This window comes from Squalius cephalus, assembly GCF_949319135.1.
Source record: "Squalius cephalus genome assembly, chromosome: 10".
Classification (NCBI taxonomy): domain Eukaryota; kingdom Metazoa; phylum Chordata; class Actinopteri; order Cypriniformes; family Leuciscidae; genus Squalius; species Squalius cephalus.
This window is the reverse complement of record NC_137131.1, coordinates 29,291,219-29,305,301: the sequence shown is the minus strand read 5'-3', so window position 1 is coordinate 29,305,301 and position 14,083 is coordinate 29,291,219. Positions and strand designations below refer to the sequence as shown.

At 45.3% G+C, this 14,083-nt stretch overlaps 1 protein-coding gene across 1 annotated transcript in view; it reads right to left on the bottom strand.

The window, feature by feature from the left end:
• LOC307165548 (uncharacterized protein) overlaps positions 1-12,198 on the bottom strand; it is a 69,039-nt gene extending 56,841 nt beyond the window's left edge. The window contains exon 1 of the mRNA XM_079883261.1: positions 12,118-12,198. Coding sequence (XP_079739387.1) covers positions 12,118-12,127 — 10 coding nt within the window. The 5' untranslated portion in view covers positions 12,128-12,198. The remainder of the gene's footprint in view (positions 1-12,117) is intronic.
• Positions 12,199-14,083: the final 1,885 nt, after the last annotated feature.

Genomic DNA, 14,083 nt, shown 5'->3' with positions numbered 1-14,083 from the left:
TTCACCTGTTAAGTTGAATTCTTGAAATAAATCAACTTTTTGATGATATTCTAATTTTATGACCAGCACCTGTATATGCAGTTTTTCATCAAGCATAGCATAAGGGGAATACATTCCAACGTTAATGGAAACCATATGTTCTTCTGCTGAATGTATGTGTTCCTATGGTGATGTAGTTTTTTTTCCTTGGTCAGTGGTATAAAAAACCAAGCCTTTTGTCCAAAAATCAGGAAGAGATGGAAATGTAGAGAAGATGACTGAGAAGCTGAATTAGACCTTTCGCTTGGTCCATTGTCTCTTCCTCCTATGTTTTATAAACCAAATAAATAAGAGATCCCTTGGCAAAATCACTGGTGTCTGTTTCTATGAAATCAAACAACAGGGGAAAGCAAGATTTTTAAATCAACAATAACCCATACAGTGAGATATTGGATAACACTGGGAAAGCGTGCCCGAACTGAGGGAGGGGAACGCTGCGGGAACCACATTCTTAAGAAGAGTTATGTGGGAAAACACATATGGACTAACCCAAGGGTTGTACTGCATATGAATAATGGGTGACTTAGCCCAAGGGAAAGACACGGGCTTCCGTTTAGGAGCAGCCGTGGAAGATATACACATATGGGATCCCTGTAGGGTCACACATATGGGACCCAGCCTAGACCCGGTTCTCAAGGATTCAGCGGGTAAGGCCTGGCACCGGACGCTCCGCCACGTCCGGGCCGAGGGTGTTTGGAGGACTCGACAGGTTTTTACTCTGGAGCAATAAGGGTGCACAGTAGGGTGCAGCAAGCCGACAGAGCCGGTACTCACAGTGTTTCTACCCGTTTAGGGTGAGAACACGGGAGGACACGGGCTCTACACGTAGGCTATAGTATCTAGCGAACGTGTTAAGGTGTCGCCCAGCCCGCAGCTCTACAGATATCTGTTAGCGAGGAGCCACGTGCCAGCGCCCAAGAGGATGCAACGCCTCTCGTGGAGTGTGCATGCAACCTGAGCGGGCAGGGCACGCCTTGAGCTTCATAAGCCAAGGCGATGGCATCCACTATCCAGTGGGCCATCCTCTGCTTGGAGACAGCCTTTCCCTTCTGCTGGCCTCCGTAACAGACAAAGAGCTGGTCTGAGGTCCTGACGCTTTGGGTTCTGTCCACGTACATACGCAGAGCGCGAACGGGACAGAGCAAAGCCAGGGCTGGGTCTGCCTCCTCCAGGGGCAGCGCTTGCAGGTTCACTACCTGATCTCTAAAGGGAGTGGTAGGAACCTTGGGCACATAGCCAGGCCGGGGTCTCAGTACAACATGGTTGTCACCCGGCCCGAACTCTAGGCACGATTCGTCGACCGAAAATGCTTGCAGGTCCCCTACCCTCTTGATCGAGGCCAGTGCAATCAGCAGCAAAGTCTTCAAGGAGAGAAGCTTTAAGTCTGCTGACTGCAAAGGCTCAAAGGGAGCATCCTGAAGTGCTCGGAGCACCAGGGAAAGGTCCCAAGAGGGTATGGAGGGGGGACGAGGAGGATTTAATCGTCTCGCCCCCCTAAGGAACCTGACGACCAGGTCGTGCTTTCCAACTGTTTTGCCATCTATGTGGTCATGATATGCTGAAATAGCAGCAGCATGTACCTTAAGGGTGGAGGGAGACAGCCTTCGCTCCAACCCTTGCTGCAAGAAGGAAAGCACTGACCCTATCGAACATCTTCGGGGGTCCTCTCTGCGGGAGGAACACCACTCGACAAACAGGTTCCACTTCAAGGCGTACGCATGTCTCGTAGACGGCGCTAGCGCAGAAGTGATGGTGTTAAGTACCTCTGGGGGTAAGTCACCTAGAACCTCCGCGTCCCGTCCAGGGACCAGACATGGAGTTTCCAGAGGTCCGGACGCGGGTGTTTATTTTCGGGTGCCCCGTCTCTGAGTCAGAAGATCCTTCCTCAGAGGAATGGGCCAGGGAGGGACTGTCACGAGGAGCATGAGTTCTGGGAACCAAGTCCGGGTGGGCCAATAGGGAGCCACCAGAAGGACCTGCTCCTCGTCCTCCCTGACTTTGCACAGGGTCTGTGCAAGTAGGCTCACTGGGGGAAATGCATATTTGCGGAGGCCCCGGGGCCAGCTGTGTGCCAGTGCATCCGTGCCGAGTGTTCCCTCGGTCAGGGAGTAAAACAACCGGCAGTGGGAGGTTTCTGAGGAGGCAAACAGGTCTACCTGAGCCTCTCCGAACTCTCTCCAGATCAGCTGAACCACCTGGGGGTGGAGTCGCCATTCTCCCGGGAGCACGGCTCGTGATAGCTCGTCGGCCACACGGTTGAGCACACCGGGGACATACATGGCTCGAAGCGACCTCAGATGCTTCTGACTCCAAAGGAGGAGATGGCGGGCGAGTTGCGACATGCGCCGGGAGCGTAGACCACCTTGACGGTTGATGTACGCAACGGTCGCAGTGTTGTCCGTACGGACCAGCACGTCTCTGCCCTGTAGTGGCCTTTTTAGGCGGCTCAGAGCGAGACGTACTGCTAGCAACTCGAGGCAGTTGATGTGCCAGTGCAGTTGGGGGCCCGTCCACACCCCTGACACTGCATGCCCATTGTACGTGGCACCCCAGCCGGTGGCAGAGGCGTCTGTGAAAACCACAGCATGCCTGGACACCTCTTCCAAAGGGAACTCCTGCCCGGAGGAACGAGGGATCTGACCACGGACTGAAGGTCTGGCGGCACACCGGTGTGATTGCCACCCGGTGAGTGCCGTGATGCCACGCCCATCTCGGGACTCGGCCGTGAAGCCAGTGCTGAAGCGGTCTCATATGGAGCAGACCGAGCGGAGTTACCGCTGCTGCCGCTGCCATATGCCCCAGGAGCCTCTGAAAGAATTTCAGTGGGACCGCCGTCCTGCCCTTGAACGTGTTCAAGCAGTTCAGCACCGACTGAGCGCGTTGCTCTGTGAGGCGCGCTATCTGTGCGACCGAATCCAACTCCATACCGAGATAAGAGATCCTCTGCACGGGGGCAAGTTTGCTCTTCTCCCAGTTGACCTGAAGGCCCAGCTGGCTGAGGTGCCTGAGCACGAGGTCCCTGTGTTCGCATAACTGATCTCGAGAGTGTGCTAGTATGAGCCAGTCGTCGAGATAGTTGAGAATGCGAACACCCTGTTCTCTCATGGGAACAAGGGCCCCCTCCGTGACTTTCGTGAAGACACGGGGAGACAGGGCCAGCCCGAAGGGAAGGACCTTGTACTGATATGCTCGACCCTCGAACGCAAAGCGCAGAAACGGCCTGTGTCGAGGAAGAATCAAGACATGAAAGTACGCGTCCTTCAGGTCGATCGCTGCAAACCAATCTTGGGGACGGATGCATTCGAAAATGCGTCTCTGCGTGAGCATTTTGAACGGTAGCTTGTGAAGGCTCCGATTCAAAACTCGCAGGTCCAAGATTGGTCGTAACCCACCACCTTTCTTGGGTACAATGAAGTAAGGACTGTAGTGCCCTGACCTCATATCGGCTGGAGGGACCGGCTCTATCGCGTCCTTCGCCAGCAGGACTGCGATCTCCGCGCGCAAGACATGGGCATCGGCTGCTCTCACTGTAGTGGAGTGGATGGCCCGAAACTTGGGGGGACGCCGGGCGAACTGAATCGCATAGCCGAGCCTGATGGTCCGAATGAGCCAGCGAGACGGACTGGGGAGCGCTAGCCAGGCTCGCAGAGACCGTACAAGCGGGACCAAAGGGACCGTAGGCGTACCCGGAGTGGGGCAGCGAGGTGGAACACAGGGGCTCGGCTCGGGAGGCTCTCTCTGGGAGGCGGCCCGTAGCGGAGTCTGAGTGTGCTGCGCAACACTTACCTGGTTCCACGAGGCGGGAGGTGCAGGAGACGGCTTGGTTGCGTTCTCGAACTGCACACTGCTGCCTGCTGGCGATAGAAGAGGCGGATGAGAGTGGTGAGGATTCTCTCCCCCCACTGCTCTCCGGGCCCTCTTCGGACCCAGAGACGGAAGAAACTGCTCTTTTATTGAAAATTTGGGTACCGCTGGTTTTGAGGCCAGCGGCGGAACAAAAAGAAAAGGAAAACAAAGATTTTCCACCCGGCCCTCTTCCGGGGGATGGAGCGATGCAGTCATCGTCTCCTGGAGAGCAGTCCCTGCCATCTCTGGGTCGCCCGTCCTAGGGCCGCTTGCTCCTGGCTTTGCCGCCCTTCTTAGCGGGGTCCTGGATGGGCGGGGCGGCCCGCCTGTGACTGGCTCCACGGTGCCGTTTGGATGGAGGCTGCTGCTGCGGCGCGGGAGCAGGGGCAGACGCAGGAGGCCGCCCTCGGCGACGAGCAGACTGAGGAGCCGCAGACGGAGGGGTGGGAGCAGCAGCTGGCCGCCGCGGCAGGATGTGACGGATGGCCTCAGTCTGCTTTTGTACAGCCGAGAACTGCTGGGCGAAGTTCTCGACCGCGTCGCCGAAGAGGCCGGTCTGGGACACGGGGGAGTTCAGGAACCGGAGCTTGTCGGTCTCCCGCATGTCCGCCAGACACAGCCAGAGATGGCGCTCCTGGACCACCATGGTGGACATCGCACGACCCACCGACCACGCGGTCACCTTCGTCGCACGAAGCGCGAGGTCCGTCGCGATACGAAGTTCCTGAAGAACTTGGGGATCATGACCACCCTCGTGCAGGTTCTTCAGTGCCTTGGCCTGATGAACCTGCAGCAACGCCATGGCGTGCACGGCAGAGGCAGCTTCCCCACAGGCCTTGTAAGCCTTGCCGGTTAAATCCGACGAGTATTTACAGGCCCGTGAAGGGAGACACGGTTCTCCGCGCCAAGTGGAGTTAGGGCACAGTTGCATAGCAACGGCCCGTTCCACTGGCGGGATGCGCGTGTATCCCTTAGCTGCCCCGCCATCAAGGGTGGTGAGGGAGGAGGAGCCACCGGAACGGTTTCTGGCAGTAAAAGGTGCCGTCCACGTCCCCGTAAGCTCCTCATGCACTTCCGGGAAGAAAGGCACTGGGGTGGGTTGCTGAGAACCAGCGCGCGCCACCCCGAGATACCAATCGTCCAACCTCGAGGGTTCGGGACACGGTGGAGGATTCCACACGAGCCCGACCCCGTTGGCGGCCCGGGAAAGCATGGCCATCATCTCCGGGTCCGTCTCAGGCACCGTTGACACCCCCGAAGGAGGCAACGGCGCCGAGTCGTCATCCGCAGAGAAGTCTGACCCACCCTCCGATGCAGCGATCGACATCTGATCCTCACAGGGAGCCCCAAAGGAGACAACCGGTACACACCACGAGGATGGTCCAGCTTTCTCCAATGGGGGCTCAACTGGCTGCGGAGCATGAGAGGGGTGAGGGCTCCTAGGGGGTTGGTTCCCCGAAGGAGACGCGCTCACCGTGATCCTCAGGTCACCCATGTCGCTGCCCGAAGCAACCCTCTGAGGAGGATTGGATCGAGGCAGCGGCACGGAGACTCCGCCCCTTTGCAGGAACGTGAGTCTCGACCGCAGCTCCGCGATGGCCATCTTCCCACAATGGGTACATGACTCATCCACAAACGCTGCCTCAGCGTGTTTAATGCCCAGACACACGAGGCAGCGTTCGTGACCATCCCGTGAGCCCAGGTAACGACCGCATCCAGAAACACACAGATAGAAAGTCATCTTTAAAAAGACGCTCTCTATCTGTGTAAGCTCTTTTAGGGACTGCTCTCACTGGTGCTGAAACACACAGGGGGAACAGACACTGCGAACACAGACGGGAATGTGCACCCGTCTGTGCGCTGTCTCTTTCTCTTCTCGCTGTCTTACCAGCTGTGATAACAGCCTTTGAGCGCTCTAACGGCGCACCTTACCAGCCGTTAAAACAGCTTTTTTGTTTGCTCAGTACCGGATAAAACAAAGAAAACAAACAAACACAAAGAAGAGATGACCGTCCCCGCTGCCGTGTTGTGACACCCGCACCGTAAAAGAGAGATCCAACGGCTTGTTTCTCCACTCTTTCCTGTAGACGCATCGAAGTGCTTGGCTCCGAAGCAAAAAGCTGAAGTGCAATCACACCAGCTGCTCGTTAAATACCCGCGCTGCGAGGCTGCACAGCTGATGCAAATGATTGCACGCCAATGTGCATTGGCTTGTTTTAGTTCACTCGAAGTAGATTGGCCTCTCTAGCGAGATTCCTATTCGTCGTTCACCACGACGTACGTCGTAGTGACCGAACGATAGGGAACTGCATGTTATAGTAATAGGCCAATTTTATTATTAAATAAAGAAAGAAAATTTGGTTAATGTTGTTTAAACAAACGATACAAACATAGACTATTATTTGAACGAACAGTGAACTATTATATCTCTGTTTGTAGGCTATCCGTTTATTTAAAAAAAAAAAAAAAAAACACACAGCACAATGTATTGTAAAAAAAACAACACTTTTTTTTCATTATTTCCAGAAGAATTAGACTGATTATATATATATATATATATATATATATATATATATATATATATATATATATATATATATATAAACAAACAAAACAGAATAAAACAAACTTTTAGAACAAAAAATAAATAAATAAAACAAATTAAATAGCCTATGCCTATAGGCTACAACAGAATTGGTTAAATTTAATGAAAGCAAAAATTAATATGTAATAGTAAATTTTAAACCGAATAGAACAAACTTTTAGCACAGAAAATAGAATCAAAAGTTAAAAATAGAGATGACAACAATATAGCTGAGGCCTATATTTCATATTGTAGACTTTGGTGGGCAACAGAAGCCTATTCCTCGGGGGAGCAGCGCAATAACAAACAAACATAAAATACACCAAAATACCATCATATCTCGCAATCAGTGAAAATAAATTAAGTGCAATGACACTGATTATTTGTACTATTCTATTGAGGAATGAGATGAATGAAGAGCGATTCTCTCTCCACTTCTGGGCTCTCTAGTAAATTCGGGGTTGAGTGGTAGAACTTAGATTTCAATGAAATGCAATTAAATGAAAATTCCTTTCAGAATAATTCTTTCGATGTGTCCAAATATGCCCTATCTTAATTAAATTATAAATATTGTAGCTAATGTAGCTATTTAAAGGTTTTTCATTTAAAGGTGCTCTAAGTGATGTTGGGTGACGTCACTTCTTGTTGACGTTTAAAGTATAGTCAAACAAAACGGAGGCTAGCTAGACCCTCCCTCCTCTTCATCCGCGCACTAACCCCCCCAAACCCCACCCCCAAATCCTTCTTGTCGGTTATTGGCTGGAACAGTTTGTTATGTTTCTTGGTGCAGGTTAGCCCAGTTTGTTTTTCTTGCCGTTTGTGAAGCCTGGGGTGTCTACAGAAATGTACCACGGTTTTTTACAGTGTGTTCAGGGGACAGGCAGCTAGCGGATGGTGAGGAGATGTTTGCTGTATGTGACAAAAAATGTTTTGGCCTAAAAAACACGTCACATCGCTTTGAGCACCTTTAAAAAAAGAAATTGAAGTATTCAATCCAATTGTTTCAACTGGTTTTGAAGAGTTTTAGAATGTTAGAGCAGTGTGTATGATTGTCAACAATCTGGCCTTATTTAAACATGAACTGTTGACGAAACACGTTCATGCCAACTAAATGATACAGTGCCGTTTAATTCACGATCAACCTCATTTTATTGTAGCCTAAGGTGAATTCAACCAGGGGCGATTCCAGGATTTTATAAATGGGGGGGCACAGGGGGGACCAAGAACCAGTAAGGGGGGGCCCATGGGAAATCAGAAAATTCAACTGGATAAACTTCTAAAGTAGAACAGTCTTTTTATTTTTCAATAAATTATTATGCAGTCTTTACTTGCATACATCATTGTTTATTCTTTCAAGCAGATATATTTATTTGTATGAATTAAATTTTATTAAAGCTATTATTAAAGAGCAGTGAATGCTTTTCTCTTTTTATTTTGTTGTTTGAACAATATTAAGTGTACAGAAGGCATTAGGTTTATTACGCACTGTCACTTTAAGACCGAGTGTGCAGATCCAATTGCACTGCTAATGCACATCCGATATTCTCACAACTGTACGTTCTGTAAAGACATAACCGACTGTGTTTTACGTGAATACTCTCAAAAACGGACATTTAGACAACATGTTGTGTGTATTTGTCCATTCAGACGCGAAAGAGAGTTCAATTCAGTCCATTGCGCGCAGCGCGCAGGGCTGCACTCTTCGGGTCGCGCGCGTGTGTGTGTGTGTGTGTGTGTTCGCACAGAAAAACATACCGAAGCTCTCTTTCGCGTCGTCACTCTTATTCAGATCTGTCCATATGTCTGCCCTTCTCTTTCTCCCAGACGTTTACATTTTTGAACGATTTGTGAGACATGCAGCAAGCGCATTCCAACTCGTGTGCCGCTGGGTAGATCAGCACGTTACAATTCAAATGTTCGCATCTACCACAAACGCAAATCAGTTCTGACTGGATCTCTCGTCCCCTCCCTAACATTTTCGTCTATTTTTTATTCGTTGTTCATAATTCATAGTTGTCGTCATTTAAAACTGTTTTTTATATAGTTATCGAACGTGTTAGTCTGTGAAAAAATGTCGTTGACGAAAATAATGACGAACATTTTTCGTCAACGAAATTTACAATATATATACTGTAATTGAGTGTGTATACCATAAACAGTGACGTATCGAGGTGTCTCTCTCCTGACTCCTGTTTAAAAAAACGCAGACCAGAGATTCTGCTTTGCGAATCGCAAATCAAGCAGTGATTGACAGCGCTCTGATCCAATGGCGTTGGACATTGTCATGTTGACAGTAAATCTAGCCCAATGATGTTAGGGGGGCACCAGGGGGGGCCAATCATATTCCAGGGGGGGCCGGTGCCACCCCGTGCCCCCCTTCTAGACACGCCCCTGAATTCAACAAGGCATTCTTTTTCTTTGAAACAACAAAGTCTAAATAATTTGTTACAGATGTTTTTTTGTAATTGGTGTGGATGACATGCAGTGCCATATACAGTATTATTAGCTGTAGGCCTATGATGTGTTTCTACCCTGAAACATTTAATTTCAATAGAGACCCGGCGCACGCAGTGAGGGAGACAAAATAAACTTGTTAAAAAGAGAACCAGCACGTCTGCGAGAGAGAGGCAAAGAAAAACGCCCGATATTATTTTATGTTGCTTTGTACTATTTTCATTTTGTAGCCTACAGTTTTAATTGTACACAGCAAAGCTGCAAATTTTTTGGCAATATTAAAAAATGTCGCAAGAATAGGGTTCTGTATTTTTCATTTTGCTTCGCATATGGAAACGCTAAACTCGACTTAAATTAATAAACTGTCCCGACTCTTTATTTAAACCTTGAAATGTGCGATGCGGTTTTAAATTTAATTGATTTTAGTGTTCTTTTACATTTTCATTGTTTTTTTTATTGAAAGCAATACTATTTAGATACCCAGCAGGCACCTTGATATCAATTTGACATCAAAAGTTAGTCAAGACTTGATCAAGATACTGCACATCATTTTAAGGTCAGTTTGAAAGGCAATGTCTTCCAGTGGTAATTTGGTGAAAAGAGAAAGTTAATACCCTCACTGAAATTGGTTTATGTATATGCAGGTCAATATGTTTGACATTCAGTTTACATCAAATCAATGTCATTGGTTTTGACGTCAATTTGATTTGCATATTTGATGTCTTTTCAACATCAATTGCCCACTGGGTAGTCTGCTATTTTTTGTAGAAGTAAACAAAATCAGTATTTTTTCCCTGATTTGTTCAATGCATAGATCTTTTTTGAAAATGTTCTTTCGTTGCTAAAGCCGGGTATCACTGTCAGTCATCAACACAACAGGCTACAGCGCAACAGAGGCTCAACTGGAATGTAGCAAATTTATGTTGTAATGTGCCATAATTAATAAAACAAAACGCTTGACTTTAATAATCTGTTACCTATTTAAGCATCAAGAATGGTAAAACATAAACGCTGTCGGCCAACATCAGTTAACAGCATGTAGGTATAGTCTAGGTTCAATGTTATCGTCAAAACGCCTATTAATAAAAATAACAGAAAATGAATAACAAAGCTCCGAAAAGTGTTTCGAATCAATAAATGAACATTTCAGAAGTTTTTATTTTTTGACAAATAGCCTATTAAACTACAAACAAAATTATGAGGATAGTAGAGTTGAGATTCGAACTCAGACCGTTTGAAGCACATGTTGTAGAGTAGACCACAAAGCTATCGCCTGAACTTTGATTTGTGAGCATGAGCTTAACTTATTATTTTTACGCAAAGCCTCATTGATGTGACATTTTTCTATTGCAATGTTTTATGTTGAAATGTTTTCATTATTTATTAAAGAAAATTATGCTAATCATAACAACCTACTGTACTGTACCTAATGCTAAAACACAAATGGTGCCGACTAACATCGGTTAGCAAGTCCCGACAATGTTTTAATTTTACAATCATTTAGATTTATTTCACTGTTATGTTTCAGTTCATAAATCTAGGCCTACTAACAAATTAAAATAACACTAAGTATAAGACGCATAACCTTGACAAGCTACTGTAAATTAATAGAAAAACTGGGCACACAATGTTAACATTTTGCCTACTTTGCTTACATTTGCTGCAATAATAGAAGCCTACATTTGTTTCAGTTCTAAATTTGTACTGTTTTTTCAGTATTGGGGATTATGAATTTGTTTAACTATGTTTCACTTGAATTTATTTGCTACCAGTTCTCAACGAGCCGCGGCAGATTACACAATGAATAAACTGACACTTTTCAAAGTCTGTGATTGTAGCGCGACTTAGCGGTAAAAGGCAGCCACTACACATCCCAATTATTCTGGTTGAGTACCAACTGTTTGAATAATTATTTGAAGCACATTGTACAGCAAAAATAGCCTGTATTTGACTGAAATTCCAGAATAATCAGCAAGCTATCTAGATAGGTGAATGTTTATTGATGTCAATGAATGGGAGGCTAAATATAATTTTGGCTTTAATAAGCATTCTACAAAATAGGCTTCAGAAGTGGAAAATAGAAAAATATCCAATAGCACATGCAGACAGCATTTCTTTAAGCCTCATAATCTTATTTGCCTATAAATTTAATTTACTGGCTTTTTAAATAAATTTTTTTAATTTAATTTATAATAAAATTGGCGAATTCCCTGCACAAAATATAATATATAATCTAATAACGAAATATAATATAATATATTGTAATATATGTGTATATATATATATATATATATATATATATATATATATATATATATATATATATATATATATATATATAAAGTTTACAGTGGCTTCATAAATTATAATTAAAAACATTAAAATTGTGTAGTTCATTAAGAGAATGTGCACCGCCATCTTGCTCCGTAAATAAGTAAGTAATTTAAACGCACCTGACGTCCTAATCAGGACTTCCTAACTCATAAAATACGAAATTCCCAGGATGACTTGAATGCATCATTGGTCCAATAGTATGGTACAGACTTTAACTAGTAAAGAAACACAACTGTAATTATTGCCTATGCGTTATTCTTTATTGTGTCAAGTCACCTTTATTTAGCGATTTATACAATACAGACTATTGTTTCAAAGCAGCTTTACAGTGATAACGGGAAATTAATGCAACAAAGATTGCTTTGGCTGTACAGCAGCGCTTGAAGAAAGTCATTGTCCAGTAAGATGATTCATTTCCGTTGTAAAAATCATAGTTATCTGGAGAAAACAGACGTCATTGTCCAGCTCAGTTCAGTAAGTTCTCTGTCAATTTAGTCTTTGTGCATAACTATTTTGAGTTTGACCATTATTTTTACTAACATGTTACTTTTAATAAGACAAATACACTGTTTTCTATAATAAATATCGTCATGGTGCCTTTATTGACTACTGACACAGCAGTGCAGCCTAGGCTTTTACAGCTCGTTAATTGTATGACGTCGCTTAAAATTGTATGACATCGACTACAGAGAATCTGAATAAAACAGGTTCTAATGATTCTAGATTTAAGAATATAATCAATGCATTCTATTCTATTCAAACGTTGAATAGAATATATTCTATAGATTCTAGATTTAAGACTACAATCAAAGATTCCATTCTATTCAAAGGTTGTGGTTTATCGGCATGGCAGGTCTTACCGCGTTCCATGTCTTCCCGTCTGTATTTGTGTCAGCTGATACGCACAAACTGCTGAGGTCACTGTACACGTCCGCTCACCAGTACAGGTTCCATTCTGACGTGTACCTCAACTTCTCGGGAAATCTGGCATATCTGGAAGATAAAGGAATGCAGGTGCACTCTTCGTCCTCAAGAGGGCAGAAGATGATCAAATTAAGTGATTTTGACTTAAAACGGATTCATTAACATGAACTGAGAATGAACAATACTTCTTCAGCATTTATTAATCTTAGATAATATTGATTTCAACATTTACTAATGTCATTAAAATCAAAGGTTGTATTTGTTAACATTTGTTAATGCACTGTGAACTAACATGGACAAACAATGAACAGCTGGATTCTTATTAACTAACATTAACAAAGATGAATAAATACTGTGACAAATGTATGGCTCATTGTTAGTTCAGGTTAGTAAATACATTAACTAATGTTAACTAATGAACCTTATTGTAATGTGGTACCAAAATATCTTAATTTTAAAGCTGTGCAGTCAGCAAATTCTTCTTTTTAGTCAGAACTGAACCAAAACAGTGCCATAATTGTGCCACTAGTGAGCAAATTCAGAAAAAAAACAAACAGTTGTGGCCCATCTGTGAACCTTAGGCCTGTGCAATTCTTGTATGATCAAGTTCTGTAACATGCAGATGGCCCATGTGGCTGATAGACCAAAAGCCATTATTTACCCATATTTACACCACACTTATTTTTTTTTATTTAAAATGTCCATTACAAAATTGATTCACAGTAATTTTTTCTTTTTTATTAAAGAAAGCATTTTAAACAACAGAAGTGTGCTGATATTGGTAGTGATGTTGGAATCTATCTATAACATTCAAATTTAATATATTCTTTACAAGTACAAATGAATGTGTATGGTCTCCATGGTCGCATCAGGGCAAACAGGAAGTTCTTGGCCGACCTCCGTGGTCGCATCAAGGCAGACAAGGAGTTCATGGACCACAAGGCTGGGCTCTGGGACAGTAGCTGGAGTGGATTCATGGACTGAAGTGGACTCTGGAGCGGACTTTTAAACTGAAGTGCAGTGCACGGCCCAAACACACCAAATGGCCATCGCCGTAACAGGGAGTACAGTTGTCAGTGGGACCACCTCTGAGACCTCCAGACTTGATGCCACTACAGAGATACCAGCTGCATCAGCGGTGTGTCTTCTAGGCTAGATGGCAGTCTCAAACTCCTAAGGGTTACCTTAATGGCTTCATGTGCAAAGTTCATGACGCCCGGGAACACTGACGCTCTGGCATAACACCCATGATGGCTGAGGGCTCTGGCATGGCGACCATGACAGCTGGAGGCACTGGCGTGGCGGCCATCTTGGCTGAAGACTCAAGCATGGCGGCCATCGTAGCTGAAGACTCAGGCATGGTGGCCATCTTGGCTGAAGGCTCTAGTATGGCAGCCATGTTGTTAACTTGCTGTGGTGTGGCAGCCATGTTGTGAAATGGCTCTGGTGTAGCGGCTATGTTGTGAAACGCCTCTGGCGTGGGAACCACAGGGAAGGAAGGTAAATATAGCATAGGGCTAGCGATCATTAAAACAGGATATGCTGGTGATCGTGGTGGGCCAGGTTCCGAGGTGCATGGTGTTGGAAAACAAGAAAATGCTGTGAGTCTTCACAATGAGATAATGAACAGACAGGGTTTATATAAGGAGAGTAAACAAGGTAATGGGTAGCAGCCAAACTCAATGAGTGTTGAGTCCGGGCAAAGGATGATGGGTAATGCAGTCCATGACCAATAGTCTAGGGAGGAGTGCCCTCTGGTGGCTATCAAGGGCACTCCAGCTGGTGATTGCAACACTTGGCTCTTTAATTAATTAAACATTTTCTGTCCTGACTGAGATTCTACTGGAGATCCACCAATGTTGTATAACCATCATATTTAAACTGCCTAACTAGTACATTCTG